Raw genomic sequence first — 27,656 nt, 5'->3', positions numbered from 1 at the left:
GCAAACAAAATTCAGAAAATTTGCTGTCCAAAACATGTTTTTAAAGCACTCGACACCGAAACCTTTCCACAAGGGGAAAGGATTTCGAGGATGCTTCAGACGTTTTTTATCGGTCATTTTTACTCTTAATCAAGCAAGGAAAATGGGTGAAGGCGTAATCGAGAATAACCACTCGGCATAATTAACCCAATTTTTTATTACAACTCCCTCTATCAATAAGTACGCTGAAAAGTAAAATCATATTTTAAGTAAATTTCCGAGAAGACAATTTTTATTTAAAAAAATATATATGTATACATTTATATATATAACGTAAATAGTAATTAGGCAGATTTTCATCAAAAAATCAAAGCGACAAGGCAACCAGACCAGATCAAAACTCAGACTGAAGTAGGAAGTGAACGGAGGGTGTATTTATGTATCGTCCCCACCCCTGGAGTCCCCTTCCAGAGCTACACCCCCTCCAGGGTCGTAGCCCGAGTGCAAGCGGCCCAGCCACACCCAGCAGCCCGGGATTTTCGCCGGTGGTGGTATCAGCACGAACCAAAACCCCCTCGTCCTCCTTTTCACCCCCACCCACTTCTCTATGCATTTTCCAATAAGCTGTCTTGCAAGCCTAATTCATATAAAACACTACATACGTTTTAAGGAAATCTTATATACATAAATATTACACCCATACATATGTATGTACATATGTTCCCCATCTCTGATATGGTTTAATGTTCGTTGTTTGTTAGCATAATGGTAGCGGTCAATGAAAAGGTCGTTTAACGATTGTTAAATTTAATGGCACCCCGTAGTTTCACAGTGATTATTGACGTAGTTTGAAGAGCAATTAAGCGAGCTAGTTCGTACTGTAATTGCAAAATTTTAATGCAATCCCTCAAATAATATGTAATGTATGCACACATAGGGGTGCGTGTTCAGTTTTAAGTAAAATTTACCAGAATTTTATGCGAAGAGCGTGACCTATATATTTGTAATAAAATAATGCTAATTTGATTTTTCCAGAATTTTCATTTTGAAAATAGTTGGGGTTTTCACCGTCAGATGGCAAGGAGAAATTTAATATTTCGAAATTATTAAATTTACAATTAAAGATTGATTGATATATGTATGTACACGCGTACATATTCAAGTATTTATTCCAATATTTAGTCCCCAAGGTTTTCCAATTTACTTTTTCGGTTTTTAACCATAGATGTCACTACTCTTAATTCATCTGACAAATCCAGAAAAGTTCTAGACGCCATTTTTAATAACATAACCTTAAATAATTCATCCATAGTTTAGGTAATGAAATAAAACATCGTTTAAAATAAATGAATGATTTATGTTTAAAAAATATATATACATAGCATTATGTAACATTAATGTATAGTATAATTAATTAATGTATATAACTAAATTACGGAGAACCCTTCTTCTTCATTGGCTTCTTTTTGAACTTTTTCCCCTTTTTGAAATTCTTAAAATTCTTGCCTTTAGATTCTCCTTTTACGAACTTCGCTTTACCATTTTCTGTTTTCTTTGTGTCGTCAGTTGCATTTGCTTCATTTAAGCGCCTTTCTTGTTTCTTTTTACGATTTTTCTTCAATGTCACACTTGAATCTGCTCCATTCTCAGCTTCGGCCTTATCCTAAAATAAATATAAGTCCTTAAATAGTTACACCTAGGATGTCTTAAATATAGCTTATCTGTATATTACACTTACACCAGTATTATCAGAAACTGGCACAGGTTCAATTTTAGCTTTCTTTTTAGGTTTTGAAACATTTGTTTCTTTGTCAGCGGGTCGTTTTTTTGATTTCGTCTTAACTTCTACATTATTTTCGTTATTAATAGTTTCATCTTCGTTTTCTTGGCTTTCGCTATTATGAACATCTTCAGGCTAGAAACAAATACAATTAGTCGTTAGTAAAATATAAATTGTCATAAATAAAAAAATTAAAAACAAATAAATACATACAATAACATCAGAAAACTTCTTCAATTTGGCAACGAAAAATCCATCCATATTATGAGTGTGCGGATAAAAGCGTCTGCATAAATTGAGTGATGGATGGAACCTCAAATTTCTGAATTTTGTGAAGCCTTCTGTACCGAAATCTAAGCCAGTCGGTACCAGTTTCACATTTCTTTTTTTCAATGCGTAATCTACTACCCATTCATTTTCTTCTGGTAAAATGGAGCATGTTGAGTATACTACATAGCCCCCGGTAGTCGAGCGTGCGGTAACACAATCAATGGCCGCTAACAGCAACTCCCTTTGCAGATTGTAACACCTCTGCAAATCAGTTGTGTCTTTGTTCGTCTTTACACTAGCGTCCTTAGCAGCAACGCCTGTACCAGTGCATGGTGCATCCAAAAGCACCCGATCAAAACCTTTTATTACATTAGGGAATGTTCGTCCGTCATATGATACGACAATAGAATTTACTACGCCCATTCTGTGGAAGTTACCAATGACAGCTTTCAGTCGATCTTTATTCACGTCGTTTGCGAAAAGAACGCCAGTATTTTTCATAATGGCTGCTATATGGGACGCCTTTCCACCTGGAGCTGAGCACATGTCTAAAATTCTCTCATTTTCTTGTGGAGCTAATGACATGACAGGCAGAAAACTAGAAGCACCTTGAATCAAGTAGTGTCCAGCAAGGTATTCTGGAGTAGCACCGACTGGTACTGTCGAACTATAAATAACGAGACCCACCTTGCTCCATTTACCGACTGGATCTAAGTTTACCCCTCGGTTGATAAGGGCCTGTGCTAACTCTCTTCTTCTAGTTTTTAAACTATTCGTCCGGATCGTCATCGGTCTCTGTACCTCGCTAGCTTCTAAGAATTCCATCAATTCGGACAATGGAAAGAGTTGCATCAAACGATCCATCAAGAAATCGTTATAACTGTAATAGGTACAGAGATCATTTTTTAACAATTCTGTATATTCAGATCTGCTTTTGCCCTCCTCTCTGTGCTTAGTAAAATCACTCAAAACAGTAACGACATCTTTGATTCTTTGCTGAATTTCTTGTAGACCAATAGGCTTATCGAGTTCTTCCTCGCTCGGAAAAGCGAAAATATCATGGCTTGCAATGTTAAGTTGCATCTCCTCATCGGCAAGTTTTTGTTGTATTTGCTGTTTCTTTTTTAACTTTTTACTAGCTTTTTCAATGGGCAACATATCGTCATCATCTTCTCCATCTTTCGATGAATCGTCACCGCCTTCCTCTTCATCATCATCGTCACTGTCGTCGTCACCAGAACCAAACTCATCCTTAGAAACATCGCTCTCATCAACATCATCCAGAGTTCCAACCTAGAAAAATAAACTGGTTATACACAGAAAATACTTCAAAATAAGCTGCATAGTTTGTTCCAATTACCTTATAACCATCATCAGCATCACTATTTTGAGCATCATTGCCTTCACCACCACTTGGTTCGTCAGATTCTGAGGCTTGACTATCATCACTGTTGTATTTTTCATCTGAATCTTCAGAGTCCTCTTCCTGTTTCTTAGCTTTAGCTTTGAGTTCGTTTTTTTTAGATACTTTTTTGGGCTTCAGCCAATCCTTATTATCATCCGTAAAACCTATGAAAATTTTATAGTAAATTAAATGTAATTCGGGTTGAATTAAAAAAGTCAATATAATAGGCCATACCTTCAGTTGACTTAACAATCTTTTTTTTCTCTTTAGTAGCAAAACCATTTACGGGTATGACTTTTACTGCATTTTCTTCTTTTTTTAAAGCTTTCAACTCCTTGCGCTTTTCTTTAATTGAGATTTTCTTTTTAACTCTTCGAGCAGCTCTTTGTTTCTGTCGATGACTCAATACTTTCGGAATATCTTTATTATCTGAAATTAATACATACAAAAATTTATCAAATTAATTGCCATATTGGCGTGACCATTGAAAACACCACCGCTTCTCCGTCGAACTACGAAATCGACAATACAACATGAAGAAATAATTTAAAAATCAAAATGGCATATCCACACATGCAGTATCGGAAGGTTGACAACCGATAGGCATTTCCTAACCTAAAAGCACATTTCGGATTTCGCCCTCTATGAATAAAAAGTAGACCAACCTTTGAAACTGCCGTCAAACGTAGGATCCTGTTGCTTTTTAGCCTTCTTTCCAGGTCCTTTCACCACTTTCTTCCCATCACCATCAAACTTGGCTTTGCGACCCATGCTTACACCGGGACGCACGTGCGTCGCACGTCAAACTAAACGCCTAACCTACTGCCGAGCGTAACACCAAAATTAACAACCATAAACGTAATTCACGTAGTCAACGGCTTAACTATGGTATTTTTGATTTTCCCTACATTATTTTTTACCTCAGTGTGGTTTATTTCACTCAATTAATTGCGTAAGTTTTAAATATATAGGAAATTAATACTGGCGGACGTATTCATTATATTAGAGATCTGTATTTGTAAAAACTTTGGGCAAAAGTGAGAATTCTCGACAGGGTGGACCCTCTAGGCTCGGAAGCGAGGCTCGGTCGACCTGCTCCTTCCTCTCATTGGTTGCTCTTTGCGACTACTCTAGTATTGCCGTGCCCTGAATTAACTCGACTTTTACCTGATGAAATACTCCGACATATACTGCCTGGTTCGCATATAATTTCGAACGGTTGGGCAGCGTACGGAAATATTCCACATATTGCTAATGGAATATACACGCATTTGTTTGTGGTTTAATACAAATTCATCTAAATATTAATCAAAACGGGCACGCGTTGTGCCAAATTGACACTTCATCTTTCTTTTCACACGCATTCACATATTTTCCACATTTTGCGTATGTATTACACTATCATATGGATCCACGAAATTATAATCACTTTTACCGGAATTTGGAATATTTCCGTATGCTGCCAACCATCCGAAATTATATGCAAACCAGGCGGTATATGTCCGAGTATTTCATCAGGTAAAATTCGAGTTAATTCAGACAACGATCGCACATTGTACGCGAAATAATCCGTTTACCATTAGATACATTGGTGAAGATTTTTTTCGAGGAAAGAAAACACCCTTCTTTTACAAGTACAAATCGTGAAAGGTAATATACCGCCGTGATAGAGTACAAGCAAAGCAATCTTCTATGGAATCGTTTTTGAATTCTGTTTTTAACCTCATTTATTAAAAATATTGTTGTTAGATTCAACTTTAACTGTGTAAAGACTTGTCTAATTGATGAATTATGACTTGAAATATAAAATATCTAAATTGCAAGTTTTATAATCACATTTTTTTGTGATTGGTACAACTGTGAGAAACGCGCCGACGAACGTTTGCGTTTGGATAGCTGTCAAAACATCAACGACCAAAATGCCTGGATGGAGTCAAATTCAGTCGCAGTTGCGAGATCACAATAATCCAGTCGTCTTTTTTGATATTACTGTCGGCACAGCGGTACTTTATATCATTGTTTTCTATGATCATTTGTTATCATTCATAGGTTATGTATTTGCAAATGATGATAATTTGTTGTTTTATTTTATTAAATTATCTCTAGGAGATTGGTCGAATGATATTTGAACTTTTCGCGGATGTCGTACCCAAAACGAGTGAAAACTTCAGAGAATTTTGTACTGGAGAATACAGACGAGATGGTGTTCCGCTTGGATTCAAAGGTGCTATATTTCACAGAGTTATCAAAGACTTCATGATCCAAGGAGGAGATTTTGTAAATGTGAGCTGTTTTTATTGAACTAGATACTAGTATATTTATTTTGTATAAGAAAAATGATGTATTATACATAATGTAAATTTTCAGGGAGACGGAACCGGTGTAATGAGCATATATGGAGGGAGCACATTTGCTGATGAAAATTTTGCTCTAAAACACGATTCTCCTGGATTGCTATCTATGGCGAACAGTGGCAAAGACACGAATGGATGTCAGTTTTTTATCACATGTGCTAAGTGCAACTTTTTGGACAATAAACATGTAGTGTTTGGTAGAGTAATAGACGGCTTATTGGTAATGAGAAAAATAGAAAATGTGCCCACAGGTCCAAACAACAAACCCAAAATTCCTGTCACAATCTCACAATGTGGGCAAATGTAAATTAAAACAACTTGTAGGAAAATAATATATATATTTTCTGACAAAACACGTACAATATTTAAAATAACAATAATTCTGCTGTATAATTTAATTTCATACAATTTTTTTGATTTTATCATATCACATTGTTAATTAAATCACATTAATGTACTTATATAGTTGTATTAATATACCATTTCACCGATTTCGATTTTGAAAATACACCATTATATATTGCTCTTTTTTAACAATTTCCAAATAAAATATATAATTCAGAAGAAAAGTTGCCTAATTAATAACGCTGCTTTAAGACAAATAAGTGTCGATGAAGATTTTAATACTTCCCAATTTTAGATGTACGTACATTACCACATTTAGAAAGCCAAGCGAGTTATTAAAGTTATCAACATTGATTTAAGTTTTTATCTAAAAATACTGAATTTTTAAATACAATATATTTTATAGTAAATATCATTGAAATATTTTAGTAAATATGAAAAAATAATCTGGTAAACAATGTTTTCAACAAATTCAAAAACGAACACTTCATAATTAGACATTAAATAACAAATTAAACAACCTACGATTTGTCGGAATGTACTTTGCATCATATGTGAAAGTATGCAATTAACTTCATGACAAAAACAAAAAATTATTGACACAACGAAGAATTAGCAAAAAAGCAAATATAAAAACAACGTACATACAAATCATACTCACAATAATCTCTATTTACACGGCTAATCGGTTTCACAGAGGTATCGTTAAATGGAATTGTTTTCTTATGAAATATGGCGTTTCCATACATTCAATAATACAAATCAAAATAAAGAATCCCCACATAAAACCTGATACACTGTGAAACTGGAAATGCTAAATTTTAATAGAATTTTAAGTATGTTTTTAGATTAAGCATAAAACAACCATTTGTTTATAAGCGTATTTTTATAAATAGAAGGATATTATTGGTAACTACTATTGGTACACTAGTGTTGTGCCCATTGAAATCAACGGATGGTTTTGGAAAGGAATTGATACACAAATTAAAATAAAGTTAAGTTATATACAAATATGATATAAGGTAATTTAACCAACAATTATATTTAAGATCCAACCCGTTCGAAATGATGAATGTGTGTAAATGTCAGACGCTCTACACTCCCCCACTTTCCACGTCTGCCACATATTCACAAACATACATACGTTTTTATGCATAATATATATTGTTAGAGAACATTTCCAAGACAAATGTTCAAAATTTTAATAAACTAATAAATAAATTGTTTATAGTCCTCTAGAGTTAACTGCTTGTCAAGCTTTTATTGTATCACTGGTCATAATTATTTGCGTGGGAATCGTGGCTTTACCATATCGTCTATATACTTCTTCAATGAATGCTTCTTCCATTTGCAAAACGACTTTGTCAAAAAATAAATTTGCCATTTTTGAATGAAGAGAGGAGCGGAATTGAAAGGAGACTTGAAAATCTACCAAGCAAGACTGGGGTTGTGATCGAATTCCAGGACTAAACCTCCACAGAGTCAGCAGGTGGTCGAAAAGCCTGCCTTCGGTACATTCTGCTCTGACTAGATGAGGTTTTAACATTGTGACCTCGGAGGTGTATTGTTCGTTTATTGGAGGAAATCCTATTATAAGATTCGCCTTCAGATAATCTTTTTCCTTTACGCTGACTAATGACTTCTGACACCACGGTACGAATGTCTTATAGTTTTCTACATCAGATACCACTAAATACATTTGTTCCATGGAATATCTGAAATCACATAAAATTGACTCATTGAACATTGTAGTTGCCAACAAAAAAGTCACACACACCGGCATCATGTACAAATATTTAAAGTTTAATATGAGAATGTATTTGTATAGCATATTTATCTAGTGTTAGTGTGTGAAAACAAAATGTCGTTATTACCCGACTAGTTTTCTTCTCGCATATTGTTTATTTGTATTGCCAAATGCCGTAAAGTCAAATATTGGTCTACGATGAACTATCAAGGTTTGCGCGGTCGAGGTCGCCCTGCAACATATTGTATCTATTTATAAATAGAACTAACCTTCAATGTTAACCTTAAAGGTATAACTAGACAAGGGACGTTATATCATAAGAAATTAAAGATGATGTACCCAGATCGTAAGGCTGCTTTTGCTACAGGAGATGAGAGTCGCAGGTTGGCTGCCAAAGACATCTCGAAACATTCGCAACCACACGTAACAGTATCAGACAGAACTGTCAAACCAACACTAGATGATCAAGTGTCATTGAATAGTCGGCTCTACCAACTGCATCATGTTCAAATTTATTTCCAGAGGAAAATTTTTGAAATTATCAAACTTGGACACCCGTAGCATATTATTGTATTGACTCGACTATAAGGTGAGGTTTTAATTTTAAAATGTGACACGAAAATAATCGACAAGGTCGATATTAATTCTCAAAAAAAATTTTACCATAAAAGGTCTGTTCATACCTATCCAGCACGAACCGTATCCTGCATGTGTCATGCAAGTGCGGATAGTATTCTTTAGTGCATTCTATATGGACGCGCATGAATGCGTAAATGCGCATGTGCGAATAGAGTATGAATACGTCCATATAATGTACCAAAGAATACTATCCGCACTTGCATGATACCTGTAGGATACGGGTCGTGCTGGATAGGTATGAATAGACCTAAATATGTTTTTACAAAAATATTAAAAAATGGGAGGAACGATCTAGGTAATATTATTGGTATCAGTTTTTAGTGAACAGAATAACCATTGAGGCTTTGAAATGTATTCAGTGATGTCACGGAATTGTACATAGTATTTCCCCAATTTATTGTGTATTCTGTATTAAAAAATAATTGTTAACGGGATTGAAAGCATAAAGGTCTGTTCATACCTATCCAGCACGACCCGAATCCTGCAAGTACGGACAGTATTCTTTAGTACATTCTATATGGACGCGCATGAATGCATAAATGCGCATGCGCGAATGGAGTATGAATACGTCCATATAATGTACCAAATAATACTATCCGCACTTGCAGGATACGGGTCATGCTAGATAGGTATGAACAGACCTTAAAAATTAGCTTTGAGATTTATTTATACTTTGGGAAAAGCGACATAGCCGATGACCCAATTTTATATTTTCCTATGATGCCGCTATTGGGTTGCCCCTGAATGAAATCCATGGTATTATAGGGGATGAAACGAATGAGACGACTGGCATGTTGATGCACGTGCTTTTATTATGGAAGGCGAAGGCGGAGTGAGGTAGCAACTCTGAACACGGGTGAGTTGGTCCCAACTCGCAGGAAGGTGACTGAACTCGACCATGTCATTTAGCGAGCCGCCACAGTATTAAGCTTGTACATGTAGGATGGTTTTTGCCAATTTGATGAAGAACCGTTTTAACAATAAAATCGGATAAATTGGCAAACTCTGAAAAGAAATGATCGACTTGGAGTCACTAACATCCAAGTCTGATTAGCAGCACTCCTGATAATACTCGGAATAAATTATTTTCAGCCAAGGTCAATCAACAGCATTGAACCCAGTTATATTTTTAAGCAGCATTATGTAAGTTAGAATTAATGCAAATACCAACTTATGCTGCTGGAATTGTTAAATTAATATTAAAATAATTAGTTAAAATATATAATAATCATATCTAGCCGTTAATTAGATGTGATATATAATTTAATGTGATTTCATTAGGAAAAATTAATCATAGATTTTAATTATAATTCACCAAACGGTCATGAAATTTTCAATTATCCTGTGTGATAGAAAATTATTCGCATTATATTTTACTGACCCACTAGCCTCAATGCATAGACTAGAAATAAAAACAAATTGAGAATTTTAAAATTTATTTTATTAGTATGTTAGCTTAAGAGCAAATTTAGAATAATAATTATATATCTATTTAATAAATCAATTGAACATATAACCAAATTCCCAATGTATTTTTATACTCCACAAGAATGCATCAGCGGTTTTAGAACCTCGGATGCATTTTGACAGGTAATTTATACACCCCTTCAAAAAACATTTCTTTTTGCCTTTCTTACTCTATTTATAATCAATTCAATCTTATTTCCAGCATTATGGTTATAAACATCACAATTTCTTAAAATACAATTATCAGATTATTTATTTCAGTTTATTATCTAATTTATAAACGAAACTCAACATACTCGATACTATTTCTAGAACTCATCCATACCAGTTCATCTAACATACTATCAATAGCCTTAAACCTAACTTCATTTAAAATAGTTCTGATTGGTCTACTTTGTATTTTATTTAATGTATCCATGTGAACTACAGAACGCTCGAAATTGCTGTGATCGAACAATGGTATTATAAAATACAATTTTGCTTAACTTAATCTACTCAATACACCAGCAGAGTAAAAACAGGAAACTAATTAAAATAAAGTAAGAATTAAAATATTAATACGATATTTACAATTTTTTAAACATAAATTCATACAGGTTACATTTTTATTTATATATAGAATTGTAATTTAAAATTAAATAAAAATAAGAAGATCTACTCCTCAAAACACAAAAGATTCATGCAATATTTAAGTTTATTTACATAAACATTCTGTTTATGTAATTTTTATTTCTGTTCTATTTAATTTTGTATCTGCTAATATTAAGTACTTTTGATGAGATAAACTCCATATACTCGTTGGAGCCTGCTGCCCAAGTATTCTTAAAATAAATAAAATATAAAAATATTCGTTCAAATCTTTTGGAAATGCTTCAGTTAGTTAGTACGACTATCACCGCTACAGTTCACCATCTCACCTTCGTAAACCCAGTCCATCATGATATCACATTGCTGATAGATCAAAATTGTAAAGAAAGTAGATTACGCCTAAAGTTCATAAACATAAGTTAAAGTGAGATACATAAGTTACTTCCCCGCGTTATTAAATATGTTCAACCCTCTTCAATCCTGACAGCAATTATTTTGGGTTATTTTTATCAGCCTCTAGATTCAAAGGTGAGTAATTTGCTTCGGAAATTCTGAATGTCTTTCCGCGTAAAAGATTTCCCACTTTTATCAGTCAAATTTTTTGCAATCATTTCATTTTGAGTACCAGATATAAATAAACCCGTTACCGTGTCGTAATCAATTTCACTCAGTCTTTTTCCTTTGCCATAAAAACTAAATTCTTCTTTTCCAACTGTATGATTGTGATCAAGTAACACTTTTGTTACTTTCCAATTATTATTCTTACCCTTGTAAAGATTTATTTGGGCTCCACAACGTTGGTAAAAATAGTGCTGGTTTGGTCGTTTACCTTGACTTTTTGAAGATTGTCTGACACCATGACGACATTTATAAACGATTTGTTTATCCGAGCGTGTTCTGATAACAAATGGGTGATGATATTGTTTGCAGAATGCGTTAAAAACTTTTGTTAACTCCTCGTAATTAATAAAAGTTTGCCCAACGTTTAAACTGTGTTCATAAGTAATCGTAGTAGAATCCATTTGGAACTCGGATTTGTATTTCTTTTGGTGTAATCGTAATTTAGACTCGGCATTAGTTTCTTCTGGTGAAATTCCTATTTCACATATCATTGCCGCTCCATAATCACACAAAGTAACCTTTCTTTCACGGATCTGTAAAACAAAACGAATGTCACACAATTTTAAATGTATATTATATTTTTACAATGAGGTGGGAAATCACTTTACCGGAGCATTTATATTTTCGATTGAGTGGATGTTCTGGTTAGAACCACATCCTTCTATAGCATTCGATTTCCATTCATTTATTTTATTATTGACAGGGGGATTACAAATGTTTGGTGGTAAAATAGCAGCCGACTCATTCTTCGATGATAGATCTTCTATTATTCTTTTTTCCATCTTGATATCCAAACGCTCGACCAATCTTTGATTCAATGCTTCATCACTTTTAAGACAAACATTTCGAAAATTACTGAAGAATTCCAGATTGTTGACACACGAGAAACATACAGTATCTGGCAGTCGATCATCTCTCGTAACCTAAAAATGAGAAAGGTAATATGTAAATGACATGCATAGGATTCAGATGGCAAACGCATAAAAGTAACTGTAACCGACGTGCAGCTGGCAGCAGGTCCAAATGCGTTGCACCAGTGGATGAGAATTATCGTAGATGGACATTGAGGACTCCACTGGAGCAAAACAGAGGCAGAGTCTACACTCCATCGCGAAAAACGCTCAACACAACTGCCTCCAAACAAATGTCAAAAATACGGCTTCTTTTTCTTCTTGAGATTTGGCCAAAATTACACACGCGCCACAGCTATAAGCCACAAAACTAACAAACCACTCAATTTCATTATTTAAAAATGCAGATTAAATAAAAGCATTCAATTGTTGCTAAATATAATATTAATGAATAAAATTTTGATTTATTTTTGTTTAGTGATGCTGAGCAACTAATTCTCATTGTAAACGGATTATTCCGCAAAAAAAGATCTCGCGCACGTCACTAAAATCTCGATCACGGAATACCTGGCACTCGAACTCTCGTTAGTACAATATTTTGTATAGTGGAGTGATTGATGGAGTTTTTGGGTGATAGATGTTCCATGATCATGATTTAAGTGACGTGCGCGAGATCGCTTTTTGCGGAATAATCACCGAATCAATTCTCTTGCAGACCTTTCGTTAATTGGTACTTGAAATAATTTTTTTTGCTGTGCATTATCCATGTTTGGACGCAGGCGATTACCACGGGCAGACATTAACAGCTTGAGTGAACTCTTTTTTGAATTAGGTAAGCCGAAACAATTTTTCGAATCCGATTCCCATCCATGTTCTGATGTTCTGGAACCAAGTGAACCTCTTTCTTCCAAGGCACCATTCGCCCTCTTCTTTTCTTTAAAATAATAGGCAGGTTACATACTTTAAATAAATAAAATATAATAAACGATTTCATTTGAAGTATGGTCATTATTTAAAGTGCTAGGTCTCAAATAGAAACGTCACAATGAATACACATTGGTAGTGCGAGTTGGTTATGATTTAGGTTAATCGTAAAATGTGTAAATAATTAATCAATTATTATCACAAATGTAAGTTTCTTCTTTATTTTCTTACATTTTGTATATTATTATATTAGGAGTAGTAAGTCATGTCGTTTTAGTCGAGAGATCACTTGTTTTCGGTCCTTGACTGGTTCAGACGTCTTAAAGAATTTTGGTTCAGAATTTTTCTCGTGTTGTGGAGACAACTCGATCTGTGTTTATTGTAAAAAAAACTCTTTTCATTCAACCTAACCATAATGGTCGAAATTTGTCCTTCAGAAGAAAATTTACGCAGCTGCATACTTTTTTCAATTACACGATAAGAACAATGCAGTTGTCGCCACGAAAAACATTTGCGACGATTATTTATTTATACGGACAAAATAAAAAAAACCATTTGACATAAAGAATAGGAGAAATAAAAAAAATTATAATAAAATACAATAAGGATTTATGGAGTCGTTTTAAATGTCAGAGATGGTTTAAGAAATTTAATCACCGGATTTAAATTTGGAAGATGAGCCTCAAAGCGGACGACCCCAAACAGTGGATGAAGCTGCCCTGAAAGCCAAAAATTTTTAAATTCCAAAACTGGAGTTTTTTAAGAAAGGAATTTTAGATTTACCCAATAGAACAGAAGGCTGTCGAAAAAATGGGAGATTATTTTTTGCAAATGAAAATCAATAAAAATTTCAAAACAATAGTTTTAAGGTTCATTTGATTAAACGACATTACTTTTTACTACTCCTAATATTAGAATGATTTGCCCTAACCCGACCTAACCTCAAAACAATAAAAGGTATAAAGATTTAATACCTTTCCGATGAACCATTTTTAAAAGAAATTATATTTCTTATGATATATTTTTTTGCGGGCCGCTTAATACACTATTACATACATTAATGGTTGGCTGCAGATTAATGTTTTCAATGCTCAATGTTTAATTGTTAATTAATGTTTTCAATGTTGTGATTTTCACTAAAAATATCATCGAGCCATGTTATTATGTACCATGAATTAGTTTCCCGCTATCAAGTTTTCTTTAAAGTAGATATTGACATCATCCATGGATTATAAAACTGGCCTTTTATTATCGTTTGGCATTTATTATGATGATTTATTGTCTAAGGCTTATAATTGTATATAAATATACGATTGTTTAATTAGACTTTAATTTCTTTGTATTGCTTAATAATTGCTTTAAAAATCGAGATAACTGTCGATTTGATTTATATCAAACTATTTAGATTGTATCAGTAATCAATTTTATTTTGAACTCCATATACTTACCATTTTGATCAAATCGTAACTTTATTTCACTTGTTTTTATCAATTTCAGCAAAATTTTGATCAATGATGGATACACATTATTCAATTCTGGGATGTTCTGATGGCAGTTCCTTTGAAGAGATTAAAAAACGCTATCAAGAATTAGCTCTAAAATATCATCCCGACAAGGCCATAATAAGTAATGAACAAGATCGTGAAAAGTTCGTTCTCATAAACCAAGCATGGAATGTTTTACGAGAACCGGACACTCGTCTCAAATATGACGCAGAACTAAAACACCTGGAGTCTATTAGTAATCCTCTAATTTATTCTACTGTAGAAGTAAGAGACCTAGAATATGACAAAGAGTGCAATATATATTTTTATCCTTGTCGATGTGGGAGTGTTTATAACATACACAAAGATGAACTCTCACCTCCGGAATACTTACTAGAATGCAATGATTGTTCCTTTTGTTTGTTGATTAAAGTATAAATGAAACGAATATTTTGCGTCTTTTTATAATAGTTATTTTATTTTTCCCCATATTCTTTGTGAAAATATTGACTTTGTTAATTTGTGTGAAAGAATATATTATTGAATATTATTAATAATTTACAAATAAAATAGTTCTTAATTCTAAAGTCTAACAATGAAAAGTATCTCTAAAATACATTTTGTAAAATTAGCAGCTGAAGTCGTCGATAAGGCATCGTATTTAAACTTACTCTCTATGAGTTGCAAAAAAAGCTGTGCATATACATAGAAACATTATACATACATGCTTAAAAGGGTCATGATTTTTATACATTATGAGTGCATAGCATGCTTGACATGTTTACAAGTCACTCTGTTTTTTTTCCTACTCTATACTCGTTTCACATACGGTTTGGAATAAAAATATATTTATACAATTAAATAAATATGTATTTTGGTACAATTTTGTGAAAAACGTTCACTCGTCTATGTATATTTTGTATATAAAAAAAATTGTCGAAAAAAATAAATAATAATTTATATTCAAGAATATCTGCGTATAAATTTAAATGCGCTACAATATTATTTAAATAATAAAAGTGCACGTGTCATAGTGGGTATACAAATTCATGCAAAATAAATATTATTTTTACATACTTTCAAGTTGTGCACGTGTATTCGATTAAAAATTCGAGTATTCACTACTCGTTCAAGAGCGAGGTGTATTCGAAGAATTCGAGAAGATTGGCAATAGCAAACGTAAGACTATAAAAATTCGAAATTTTTTGAGAAAGTTTACTTCGTTGATCCAGAAAATTTGGTATGTTAAATTCAGTTCAATTTAAATCATGCGGCGATTGTATTTATAAAATACTTTCAACCGCATACAATACAAATTTTCAAAAAATATTGACTCACTCCTACCAGTCACTGCAATAAACATTTTTTGTATCTTTTTTTTACATAAAAATTATATAAATACATATTAACATAATAAAATTTATCGACCAACTACCATACTAAAACGAATAGCAATCGGTTGACTGAAAAGGCTTGTGGATCACTTCCGCAAAACTAGCGACCGGACTTTATTGACGCATTTGTCCATGAAATTTTTCTTCCTTTTCCCTCCATTTGTGTTGTCGAGAGGCAGGGGAAGAGAGAGCATAGAAACTTGGTGTGGACTGGGAGGACCCTGGAGTAGTCCTTCGCAACTCTGAGCGCGACGGGGCGTCTCTGTCAACTCGGACGGTTCTTCTTCTTCTAAACAGTCCAGAACGTCTTCACAACTCTGCGTCAGATGCCCCATGGCTGGACACGGGTCGCGTTCTGGCGAACAATCACTGGACGGCTCTAAATTTTCACTACTCGACATCGCAGACTTATCTGATTTATCTAGTAAATCATCATAGCTACGTGCTTTGGGCTGATTAGGCGATAAGCGTGGCAGTTCCTTAAACATACTATCAACAGTCTTTTCTGTATTATCACTAATATTAGCACTGTGCGGCGGCGTGTGGAGGGTGGGCGGCCCTAGGATTGGCATAGCGGATCTCGAAGTAAACGGTGACAAACGAGGACGATCCAGAGAGCGTGCACGAGGTGTGGGACGAGGAGCTCGCGGCAATCTCGGAGGAGGCACACCACTACCTTTCGACCACCAATTCGACGGACTCGACGATTTTCGCAGCCTATAAAAATAAACACACAAAAATGAAAATCGATAATATAAACCATACGTAAAATCTATAAAATGATATAACTGTTTATACCTTGGGAGTATGGCTGACGGGGATCGGGGTCCATCTAGTCAGTCGCGGGTACCATTTGTTTGATCTTTATCGCTACCTTTACTGCTATCGGAAGAGTGCATGCGCTGATAAGTAGGTGGTCCACGTACAAGTGGAGCTGGAGTTGGAGGAGCGTTAGTTCCTCCATCTTTTCCAGACAAGCCTACACGTCCCATACTCGGATCATTTCGTAATTCACCTCGCATGAACCTAATTTCAAAATAATTTTATTATTATTAAGCACTAATGGTTTTGGTTACACGACAATTGGTTCACTTCCAAAAGGTTCAATGACACAATGTACCCGACAATTAGTGCACTGACAGAATGTACCCACGACAAAATGTTCTTTTTAAAAAGTTACTTTTTCCATTAAAATAAGGAAATTTAGGACTTTTGAACATTTTTTCGCTTGAACGTTATTTCCGTGGACATTTTGTCAGTGCACCAATTGTCGGGTACACTGTGTCGTTGAACCTTTTGGAATTGAACCAATTGTCGCGTCCCCAGTGGTTTTACCCGGCTACGCTCGGTATTTGTAATATAAACCGCTTAAACATGACTAATCTAAGAGTAAACATTTTATTAAATTTATTTGAATAGTTTTATTTAAATTTATTTGAATATTCATTTGTTCGATGACGACACAGATTTTATGAACCAAACAAACATACAAAGTCTCTTTTGAAATTATATATTAGATTATTAAAAAAAAAGCTTTTAAGTTCTTCAATATTTACCTTTCTAATTTGTCCACGCATGCATCTTGATAGTCATGAATCCATCGGACACCGTTGAAATGACACACTTGCCTCATGTCTTCCGGTAGTTGATCGGGTTCGGGCCATTGGAAATTATCAATGATCGGAATTATGTTGCATTGAGATTGCAAAGCTGCCACAATTTCCTATGATTCAAACAAAATATGTTTAATTTTAATTTTAATTGAATTCTTAAACATACATATGTAAATACGAATGCAAATCATATATATATATATATATATATATATACATATGTATAATACTTACTCGGTGAACCCAATCTTTACATTCGCCGTCCTGCATGCATCTGTCCAGTGCTTTTGGTGTTAATACAAGCAAAAAGTGCTTAGCCTGTCGAATACTTTGAAGAAGGTTGTTGTCGAATTTGCCAGCTTCCAATCGTTCTACGTCGATAAAGACTGAAAATCCTCGCAGTTGCAAGTGGACTTTCAACAAACTAGCCAATTGAGATCCATTCGAACGACGGTAACTCACAAATACGTCCAACGACTTATCCAAATTTGCCTCGCTCATACTCGACAAAGTACTTTCGAGATCTATTGAAAAACAACAATAATAATAACAACCGATTCATCGACACATTACACACTTCAATTGATTCAAAGTCGACTTACTTTTGATGGAACTCAAAATGCGCAGTCTATGAATACTATTAACAATTCCGCATTCGTTCTCCAATTGTTCATCGCTGAGACTGTGGATGGAATCCTTATCTACTCCGGCATTCAGCATTGAATAGGTGTATATGCAGTATTCGGCGCCGATGTTTTGTAGGAATGTGTTTAGGCTATTAGCATCTCTTGAACTGTAATCGGCTATTTTCTTCAGATTTTGTAATTCTCTAGTGAACCTGTTTGCAAAAAGTTTAATATGAATATGTATCTTAAATAATAGCTTTTATAGTATTTTTTGCATTGTTTTATTTTGCTTGCTTACCTACGTCTCCGAATTCCATTCATCAAACCGATGTCTGTTATCAAATTTTCTTCGTTCAATTGTAAGAGTAAATCACCGTCGACTTTGCTATCTACAAAATTATTTGCACACTCGGCGAATCCTATTTGTTTCACCCATTCTTTCACATCCTCGATGGACCACAAAGGAACTTGTTGCGACAACTTGTGAGGCAACTCTTCTCCGATGAGCCGGAGGGCTTGAGCGGCATACTTCGAAGCTACCGCATTAGGACAACTAGCTACCTTTTTCAACGGTTCTATGGCACCGATCTCTCTAAATATTTCAGTTTTGCCTTGACTATGTTTAATTCCAGCTTCCATGCAAAAGTGAAAAGCAGCCAAATTTCTAGCTTCCTCGCGCTTTGAGCTCAAAACTGGTACTAACTTTTGCAGCCAATTTTTGCTCTGTCCGTGAGCGTGAGCATGATTAGACCTGGCGAACTCTGATGGATTGTGAGAAGTGACAAAAGGCTCTACCAAGTCCAAGGTTCCAGATTTCAAGACAGCTGCTTCTATTTCAGTATTAGCTACCAAAACGGCTATGGCTAAACAGGCATAGTATTTGATGTTGTCGTCATTGTGGAAGGCTAATGGGAACAGCCACATGGGAACTTTGCGTTTGATCATGGCTTCTTGATTCTCGGCTCCACCATATAGAGATAAATTGGCGAGTGCTCCAGCACAATGGCGCAAAGTTTCAACGTCGTTTTTCCTACATTCGAAGAGTACTGCATCTAAACCACCGAGTCTGATCACATCGCTACAGGTGACTTCGCTGTGTTTGAAGAGATGTTCGAGGATTCCGGTACCAACTCTCGCATGATCGACGGAATTGACATTCTTTGTACACACACATGCTACTTTTACTACTTTTTCCAAGCCGTTATCTACGACGTGAGCTCTATTTTCAGTAGTTAGACACTGTTCTAAAAGTTGAGCTGAAGCAAACTGAAGGTCACTATTGTTTCCGTCGCAATTCGCCATCAACAAATCTAAGCCGCCTGAATTTTTCAGAGCATTGCAGAGAGAATATCCCAACTGGTGTCCGTACGTCGGAACGGCCCAAGCTCTACGAATAATTTGGTTCAGCTTATCAAGATCGGAAAAGGCTTTTCTCAGATTTATTTCGTTGACTTGAGATTGTTTTAAGCGTTTTATAAATGCATCAAGGCTTGAACTGTATTTGGTGATGGCTTTTTCGACGTCCACCTTACTAGAATTGGCGTTGAGACTATCAAGATCATCGAAAGTAATATTTGATAGGTCATCTTCCATCGTCTTTACAGATCCATTCATCAATTGATTCACCTATCATTAAAAAAAAACCAAATTATTAGGGTGCACGTTCCATTTGTTTATTCATTAAATAGAAATGTCTATGTTTAAATACCTGTGAAGTTGACGAAACGTGGCTCGAAGAACTCGTGCTCATTCCTTGCGTAATGGTCATATTTGACTTTGCGAATTGTTTTCCTTGTGTAAACATGCCGCTAGATGTAACTGTTTGTCGAGCTTGTTGTTGGGCTATTGAGCTTGCCTTTTGTTCACTGCTGTAAGAATCTGTTTGCATTTTCAAACTTGACGCTTCTTGTTGGCTAACTTCTTCGGCCAATACTGAATGTTGTGCCTGCAACAAAGTACATGGAACTAATGAAAATTACATACATACATATGTAGTTTATTCAACAAAATACTTATTTTATCTAAAAAAAAAACCACCGATCATCATTTTCAACACCATTGAAGTTTCAATATGAAGCAAATATTGCTGATTGTAGTTCGTCACTCTGAGCGTATGTAGTCGGGCTAAGATATTTTTTTAACCAATCGTAATTAAACTCTAACGTAAATTTTTAATGGAAAATGTTACTGTCAGGTGGAAGAGGAGAGCATGTGGCATAATCGGCATCTCAAAAACAATTCTGGAATCACGCCAGACTTTATATGTAGCAGCATTTTGATAAACGCAAAAAAAAATGATACGAGGAATGGAAAATATTACGGAAAAACCCGCACAATAAAAAACGCGAATTCCCTAGATACACACACACACAAATAAAAACGCGCTTAAAAATAATCCATCCTAAGGCCAACTCACTGATGATGTACAACTGCGATCGTCGGAGTCGTCCTCTTCGACGATCAGCTCGACGGGCACGCAACGTATCCTAGGACTGTAGGGCATCTCGGTGAACGTAACCCTTGGACTTTCCAAAGGGATACGAGGAGGTACAGTGGATCCCGGAGTTTCGACTATAGGGAAACGAAGAGGCACAGCAGATCCTGGAGTTTCGACTATGGGAGAACGAAAAGGCGCAGTGGATCCTGGAGTTTCGACTATGGGAGAACGAAAAGGAGCAGCGGATCCCGGAGTTTCGACTATTGGTGAACGAGGAGTTCGTGGTTCAAAGGAAGATGGACTACTGGGAGGTCCACAGGCGAGACGAAGGGCGCCGCGGCGCACTGGCCAGGGCGCATTCCCACCGGACATTAGCCCGGCTAAATCGGTAATACGTTATTTAAATGTCAAACAAACAGTGAGTGACTTTGATTGGAGTTTCGTGTCCGGAGTGTTGCCGACCGAAGCGCACACCCGCGACTATTTCAGACGTTATTGGGTTATTTCGCCAGAAGTATGCTTCGTTGGGTAGGAGAGAGAGCACGTGCGTGGGTGTAGGCGCACGCAGAGCAAAACAGAACTCGCTAAGAAGCTTTTGGCTGTTTTCCACGCCGGAATAGTAACCTCGCGAACGGTTCTGACCTCGAAGTTCGCTTTTAACGTCAAACAACGCCAAAGGTGTGACCTTGGGGCGAAACATCTAATGCCGCATCCATAAGCTCGGGAGAACGAAAAATACGCGGGAAAAGCGTTTACTATAAAAACTTAAGCAAAATTGCTGTTACTGGCAACTCCCATACTAAAATTCTTCAACCTATCCAATTTGTGGATTTATCTTTGTTTACAGTTTGCAAAAATTTAAGTTAAATATGTACTTCACAAACATTATAAACCCAGCACATACAAGCCAATGATCTTTGTGCATACGTAAGTAAATCATGACAATGTCATATAAAGTGAGTAAAAATATCGGATGTGACCAACCCATGACTATCTATGTACATATATATTTATGTATTTCAAGAATAAAAAACAAAATTTGATAATAACATACTAAACTTACACATTCCGACTATGAGAGCATTTTCGATATACAAACTTTCGAGCAAACTTACACAAGACAAAAGTTCTAATTCATGAAAACGTGATCAGTGATCGAATCTGAGTCGGAATCAGTCAAAATCTCAAGTTTGAATTTTCGCATGATACTATTACTACATGCATAGATAAAGTAAAAAGTAATGAACGTATGCATGTACATACTTATAACTAATCGAGGTTATGCATAAAGCATCCAAACTACATATTGCACACATTATATAATCACTTACAGTAATTCACCATCCACTGATGGATGAAGTTCTCTCCAATGTGCTTTCATTCGTCTTTATTTTGAGCAACTCTTATCCATCGCACCCCACACATTTTTCTAATCATCTTCATTTCACCCTTTTACATTCTCTCGGGTACCATTCCAGCACTTATTTTGTCCACCTTTCTTCTGATCACGCGACCTGCCCATTGCCATTTCAATCTCTTCACCCTATCCACTATAGCAACTACCCTTGTCACACTTCTCATCCATAGATTCCGTTTCCAATCGTTCTTCGTTATGCCGATAATACAGCGTTCCGGACATGCCAAAATGCTAGACAAAGTACATACATATAATATGTACCTAATATTATTTCTGTTGTTTTATTCTACATGCTTTATTTTATGATTTTTCTTTAATACGTAGTCTAATTTAGCTTCAAAGTGAATTTTGTCGGTTTAAAAATATCATTGTTGTTTACTTAAAATGTTCAAAGAAAATTTAGACGAAATGCATGTAGCTAGAAAAATGAAAATCACTATAGCAAGCAATCAAATGATTCCACAAAGATATTAATTAAATGGAATATATCACAAAATACTCCATAGTTTGAACGCTTGAAATAACAACGACCTTTGTTAAATACAAATACATACATACATAAGTCGATCGATAAACCCAACAAATGAAAACATATAAAAACCTAATAAGAACGTTGCCTAGCAAAAGCACAAGTTTGACGTTACGTAACGACAATCTAGAGTGTGCGCTAAAATAACAAAAAAAACTACGAAAATACACATCAAATCAGGTTTGTAATCAAAGAAAAGTTTGGCAGTTGATTACCGGAGAGCTGAGAGGTGGAAACGAGGCGTTCCTGAACGAGCGGAACATAGCCGTGGATGTGCGCAACACCCTGGTAGACGACACGAAGACAGCAGACATAACCGGTCTATCCTCGTCGGAGCCAGGGCCTTCCTCTGGCCAGGATCGATACTGCCTGGAGACGGTGGTGTGTCTCACACATCCTGGCCAGGCTGCCGATGGAGCCGTCAGGTCTGACGACGACCTAGCCAGAGCGGCGGGAGCGCGCAACTGAAGTGGTTCAGGGTAGCAACCACCCACCCCCTGACCCAAAGGGAGCTACTGTTTTATTGGAGGATTGACCTCGAGCCCACCCTTCAAACCACCCACCACCCTGCCCAGACGACGCCAAAGCATGTGGAGTACCATCGGCGATAGTGAATTCCGAGAAATCTTTACAGCATAGAAAACATATACATACATACTTGAGTATTCTGCTATGTATGTATGTGCTAATGACATTTTCGTGCTTAAAAATTAATACGCAGTTTCGAGTGGTGGAACTAATGGAATGCTACATAGATGCTCAGTTGGAAGAAATCTTAAACGATCGTTCTGTTTTATAACTAAATTGGATGTGTACTGTTATCAGAACTAATCGAGCGAGCAGAGCACGACAGCTGAAAAGTCGATTAGTGCGCTAAAAGCGTAACACGCAATATGCATTATATACTTGACAAAGAAAATTGCTTTGTATTTAAAAATTACGTATACAAACATAGAATGTCACTTTTCCAATGAAAAAATTGCATTTTTATATATTATCTAGGTAAAATAAACAAATAAAAGAAGAGGAATGTAATATATACTAACTGTCATTCGGAAATTTATAATCAGGGAAGTATGTAGATATGCTGGGAGAGTTTATAACTTAGATACCAGGCAAAATAAATAATTATCAGGGAGGGGGAGAAGAACTAAACGAGAAAGAGAAGTAAATGTGCAACGTTTCGTAACACGCTGAGGCGCATGAATCAAACTACTAGGTGTAAGGAAGTTTTTACTTATATAAACGAAGATTATATATGTTATACATATGTAGTTTAAGTGTTCACTCCTGTTCGTTCATTATCATGCTAGTTTGTTCATACACTAACTATTGGTTTTAGTTTAAGTACCAACAGTCAAAAGCTATCTTCAAACTGCTTTGAAGATAGCTTTTGGATAGATTCAAACTATCTTCAAAAACTATCTTCAAACAAAGACATTTTTCAAAGATGCTCAAGAAGAACTAACGCAATATAATTCCACAAAAAAGCGTCATGGAGTATTTGTATGTTATCTGAGGGCTAACCATTTTTTGAGGAATTTCTCGAAACTGCGCCAGAATTCAGTGCATTCTTCCGGGAACCCTTCAAACTCAACAGGTGTCGCATGAAACTTTTAGCTATCGAAGCCTTTGAGATGTCAAAAGTATTTAAAAGAAAAATCCTATGGAAACCACATTACTACGTGGCTATAATTCCCGCTTAGGCTAATTTTTAAAATATTGCAATTCAGAGTAAGCATACATGCATTAAGAATGGGATAAACGATTTAAAACTAAAACCTAATGCCTAATAGTTAATGAACAAACTAGTTCGTTTGTCAATGTGTTCTTTTATGTACACTATAACTAGCCAGGTTGCTTTTTGAACGAACGACATATCCACTTGGAATGTAACATATTATATGTATGGATTCTTTCAGATATTAAAAAATAGTAGTACCCATTTTTTAAAATAATATTCTCCTTTAAAAAATATCAAAGCCGACTTTTTTATGACAAAAACTAGCACACTGTTAACAATCCAACTAAAAGTGCTAATTTGATCGCCGTAGTGTTAATTCAGAGTGCATGAGCTGCAAAAACAATCTACATATTACATACGTATGTACGCAGGTACATATATGCACCTTGACCGTAACATCACAAATAAACATCGAAGTTTAAAAAATGCAACACTTAGATGTGAGATCAGACAAGAAACACCAGACCCAACGTATTAAACAAACAACATTCTATAATGAGTAGGAGCTTCTCAGTACACAATATCAAAGATTCATAGCGAAAACAAACAAACGACTTTTCAAACACCACAAAGCGGAACTAAACACAGCTCAATGTTCATGGCATTTCCAATCACAAAATCACTCAGATCGAAATGCCGGGCTTCATTATATTATACCTATATAATGTACGTATGCATGTATGTATGTATACATACAGCCACAGTGGAAGGTCGTGTCATTGTGCGTGAATGAATAGACATGGGCAGGGCATTATCATCAACATACAATGTGTATGTATATATTATACAAAGACCATAATTATCCAGTGTGAAATTAAATTAACGCCAAGTAATAATAATGAGGTGCGTGCCAAAACACTCCGACACCACACAACGAAAAGTAGCGAAAATGGGTAGAGTCGAACGACCACTGTATCGATTATTTCCTAGGTGTTAGGTACGAATTTCGCAGCTCTCTTTAACACTGCGAAATAATCGACTCATCCACAATAATGTAGCCTATTGACGTTAAAATTTATCCCTCGATTTTCCTCCTAGACGTTTTGCGACTTGTCGACTTTTGTACATCAGACAGTACGCTGTCGTCAATTATAGTCAGCAGTATATGCATGTACATAGCTTGGTGTTTGCGTTAATACTAACCATGCGGGAATAAATTGAGATTATACTGGTTTATCTAATATATATTTTACGCTGATCACCTAAGCTGTATACAACAGCTAATAAGGTCTCGCGATCCAATGCTCTCTCTGTGCGGAGAGTACCCGATAGGTATAAATATTAGGCGGTTTTGGTTCGTGCTTCATTCGTAGCTGGCAGGCCGACGGATCAAGAACAATAAACTACCTCTACCAGCATCTTTCAATTAGATCTCGAAAACCCCTCTACGCGTCCACGCTACAATACAATAGGTGTCGCTCAGGGGCAACCCGTAATGTCATCTGAGTAAATATATGTATATATTTTTTAAATAAAAAACATTAGATCAAAAGCATTGTGCAATATGATCCTAAATTCCAGTAGATAAAAGAATACGTTGTTCTGACAAAATGATTCTTAGAAATGAAGTAAGGTATTTGTTATTTGATAAAATAGCTCGCTATAGAAAGTGACATAGCGAGCCACTGATGAATGCTAAATTGTTCCGTGAATGGCCTGCTTTAGTCGACCCATTGTACATAGGTACATACATACATATAATCAGAATACAACCAGGTGCTGTAGACACAGTAAAATTGCCTAAGAATGAATTAAATCATACTGATTTTTATTACATATGTACGTATTAATAATGTCTGGGTTGTTGAATCGGACGATCAATCAAAGCGTTGGTCATAATTAAATACTCGTTCGAAAATTCGCAGCATTAAAAGTAGCAGTCGGAAGAATTTGTGAATGAAATTCAATTACAAAGCTTCAGAGTGAATTATTTTATAGGTGGAATATAGTCGGTGTCTTGAACGAATCGCCGGATAAATTTCAGCAAGATTGCTGATAGGAATTTAAGTATAATTCAGGTGGTTTGGTGCGTGTTGACATCGTCAGGTTATCTATTGTAAGTGGTACCTGTTTGAAAGCGCTCCTTTCGGCTGCTCTGGTCTCCAGTGCTCGTTCGCGTCTTCTCTGCTCCTCGCTCGTGGAGCTGCTGAAACCTTCCGTGACGACTTTTGAGGAGGCCGACGTCATGCGTTTCTGCTCGAACTTCATCGTATCCATGGAACCTGGGACGACAACAAAGCAAAGTTTTTACTAGCGTCTAGGCTTGCGTAGATCGTCGCACTGTAGTTGCGACAAGATGTTAACTATCAAACTGATATGTAGCGAATGACTCGGTGGTCTTATTCATAATTTAATGATGGTGGAACGATGCTTCTCAAACTGAGATCATTCTATAAGGAAATTCGTTGAACGATAGATAGGGCTACCTCGTTTGAATATACATATATTATTTTTGATATTTGATCATATTATGAACTAAATCAATATATAATGCTTTATTGCAGTCTATAGAAGACGTACTGCAGAGTAAGAAAGGACTATGATCTGGAGATATCAATTTCTTCTCAACAATGAAAAAATGAAAACGATTCAAATCGGATTTTCTCATGATTACAAAACTTCTATTGATACTACATATGTATGTATTATATAATAGATAAAAAAAAATAAGATTTTTTATAAATGTAATTTACAAAATAAAAAGTTGGAAGTGTAAATGATCAACTGTTCATTTAGAAAAAAATTAAAAATTTCTGTCAACAGCTTCCAATTCCGACAAAGAAGGATCACAGATGAAATGCAATGATGATTTTGAATTTCTATAATTCAATTTTTGTTAGTTGATATACGTATTTTATATACAAATATTTATCCATTGTTTTTAACCACAAAATTTTTAAATGTATAGGAAGCAAATACGTATACATTAAAACTGTATTAGAGACCAATGATTGTGAATATGTAATATATTGAGTACACTTATGAATAAAACAGTCCTTTTTATGGTGCGATTTAACACCGTCATGATATAAGACAATCAACACATGTAAGCATTAGAGAATCATCACTGGAGGTAGGACCGGGAGCGCGCCGTCTATTGTTCCATTATTGTAAATGCTTTGTAAAAAAGGTTCGGCAAACCTTTAACAATGCATTTACAACATGTGAACAATGAACAGCGCGCTCTGGGTCCGCTCTTTAATCATCACACAGGCGCAATAGGGGCTCTAACAAGGGACCGGATTCATTCAAAAGACTAATAAAATGATAATAAATTGTTTGGACTTTAACATTTTTTTCAAATTTGGTAAATATCTTTGAATTTGTGAAAAAATTACACTATTTATTTGGGACGAGGGGACGAGGGCAAAATCAAATTGCGCCTGGGCCCCCAATCGACTTGATCTTCAAACGATTAACAACTAAGAATAGCGAGAAAAAT

At 35.5% G+C, this 27,656-nt stretch overlaps 6 protein-coding genes across 8 annotated transcripts in view; 2 read left to right on the top strand and 4 right to left on the bottom strand.

The window, feature by feature from the left end:
* Window positions 1-1,318: 1,318 nt before the first annotated feature.
* Window positions 1,319-4,273, bottom strand: LOC143915218 (uncharacterized). Its single transcript, XM_077435757.1, has 6 exons — window positions 4,100-4,273; window positions 3,669-3,863; window positions 3,390-3,598; window positions 1,973-3,322; window positions 1,718-1,894; window positions 1,319-1,642 (listed from the first exon to the last, which is right to left on the bottom strand). Exons 1-6 carry the CDS (start codon window positions 4,203-4,205, stop codon window positions 1,412-1,414), a joined length of 2,268 nt encoding a protein of 755 aa, XP_077291883.1. The 5' UTR covers window positions 4,206-4,273; the 3' UTR covers window positions 1,319-1,411.
* A 1,017-nt stretch (window positions 4,274-5,290) lies between these two features.
* LOC143916269 (peptidyl-prolyl cis-trans isomerase H) lies at window positions 5,291-6,479 on the top strand. Its single transcript, XM_077437301.1, has 3 exons — window positions 5,291-5,437; window positions 5,541-5,717; window positions 5,802-6,479. The coding sequence occupies exons 1-3, from the start codon at window positions 5,354-5,356 to the stop codon at window positions 6,093-6,095; spliced, it is 555 nt and encodes a 184-aa protein (XP_077293427.1). The 5' UTR covers window positions 5,291-5,353; the 3' UTR covers window positions 6,096-6,479.
* On the bottom strand, window positions 6,116-8,360 carry LOC143916268 (coenzyme Q-binding protein COQ10 homolog B, mitochondrial). The gene is made up of 3 exons (XM_077437300.1): window positions 8,220-8,360; window positions 8,008-8,112; window positions 6,116-7,848 (listed from the first exon to the last, which is right to left on the bottom strand). The coding sequence occupies exons 1-3, from the start codon at window positions 8,279-8,281 to the stop codon at window positions 7,386-7,388; spliced, it is 630 nt and encodes a 209-aa protein (XP_077293426.1). The 5' UTR covers window positions 8,282-8,360; the 3' UTR covers window positions 6,116-7,385.
* A 1,591-nt stretch (window positions 8,361-9,951) lies between these two features.
* LOC143915571 (uncharacterized) lies at window positions 9,952-12,376 on the bottom strand. Its single transcript, XM_077436270.1, has 3 exons — window positions 12,197-12,376; window positions 11,804-12,118; window positions 9,952-11,728 (listed from the first exon to the last, which is right to left on the bottom strand). Exons 1-3 carry the CDS (start codon window positions 12,302-12,304, stop codon window positions 11,084-11,086), a joined length of 1,068 nt encoding a protein of 355 aa, XP_077292396.1. The 5' UTR covers window positions 12,305-12,376; the 3' UTR covers window positions 9,952-11,083.
* Window positions 12,377-13,058: 682 nt separating this feature from the next.
* On the top strand, window positions 13,059-15,393 carry LOC143915974 (dnaJ homolog subfamily C member 24-like). The gene is made up of 2 exons (XM_077436802.1): window positions 13,059-13,176; window positions 14,468-15,393. The coding sequence occupies exon 2, from the start codon at window positions 14,482-14,484 to the stop codon at window positions 14,890-14,892; it is 411 nt and encodes a 136-aa protein (XP_077292928.1). The 5' UTR covers window positions 13,059-13,176; window positions 14,468-14,481; the 3' UTR covers window positions 14,893-15,393.
* Sarm (sterile alpha and armadillo motif) overlaps window positions 14,910-27,656 on the bottom strand; it is a 112,150-nt gene continuing 99,403 nt past the window's right edge. For 2 of the 3 annotated variants that reach the window (XM_077436799.1, XM_077436801.1), the window contains exons 5-12: window positions 26,282-26,436; window positions 19,796-20,032; window positions 18,386-19,713; window positions 18,064-18,299; window positions 17,696-17,985; window positions 17,405-17,571; window positions 16,647-16,874; window positions 14,910-16,565 (exon numbers count right to left, since the gene is read on the bottom strand). In XM_077436799.1, the coding sequence (XP_077292925.1) occupies window positions 16,685-16,874; window positions 17,405-17,571; window positions 17,696-17,985; window positions 18,064-18,299; window positions 18,386-19,713; window positions 19,796-20,032; window positions 26,282-26,436 (2,603 nt within the window). In that variant the 3' untranslated portion in view covers window positions 14,910-16,565; window positions 16,647-16,684. The remainder of the gene's footprint in view (window positions 16,566-16,646; window positions 16,875-17,404; window positions 17,572-17,695; window positions 17,986-18,063; window positions 18,300-18,385; window positions 19,714-19,795; window positions 20,033-26,281; window positions 26,437-27,656) is intronic. The other variant, XM_077436800.1, reaches the window with a different exon arrangement.

This window comes from Arctopsyche grandis, chromosome 8, assembly GCF_051622035.1.
Source record: "Arctopsyche grandis isolate Sample6627 chromosome 8, ASM5162203v2, whole genome shotgun sequence".
Lineage (NCBI taxonomy): Eukaryota > Metazoa > Arthropoda > Insecta > Trichoptera > Hydropsychidae > Arctopsyche > Arctopsyche grandis.
The sequence above is the reverse complement of the archived record's forward strand: the minus strand, read 5'-3'. Positions and strand labels throughout refer to the sequence as shown.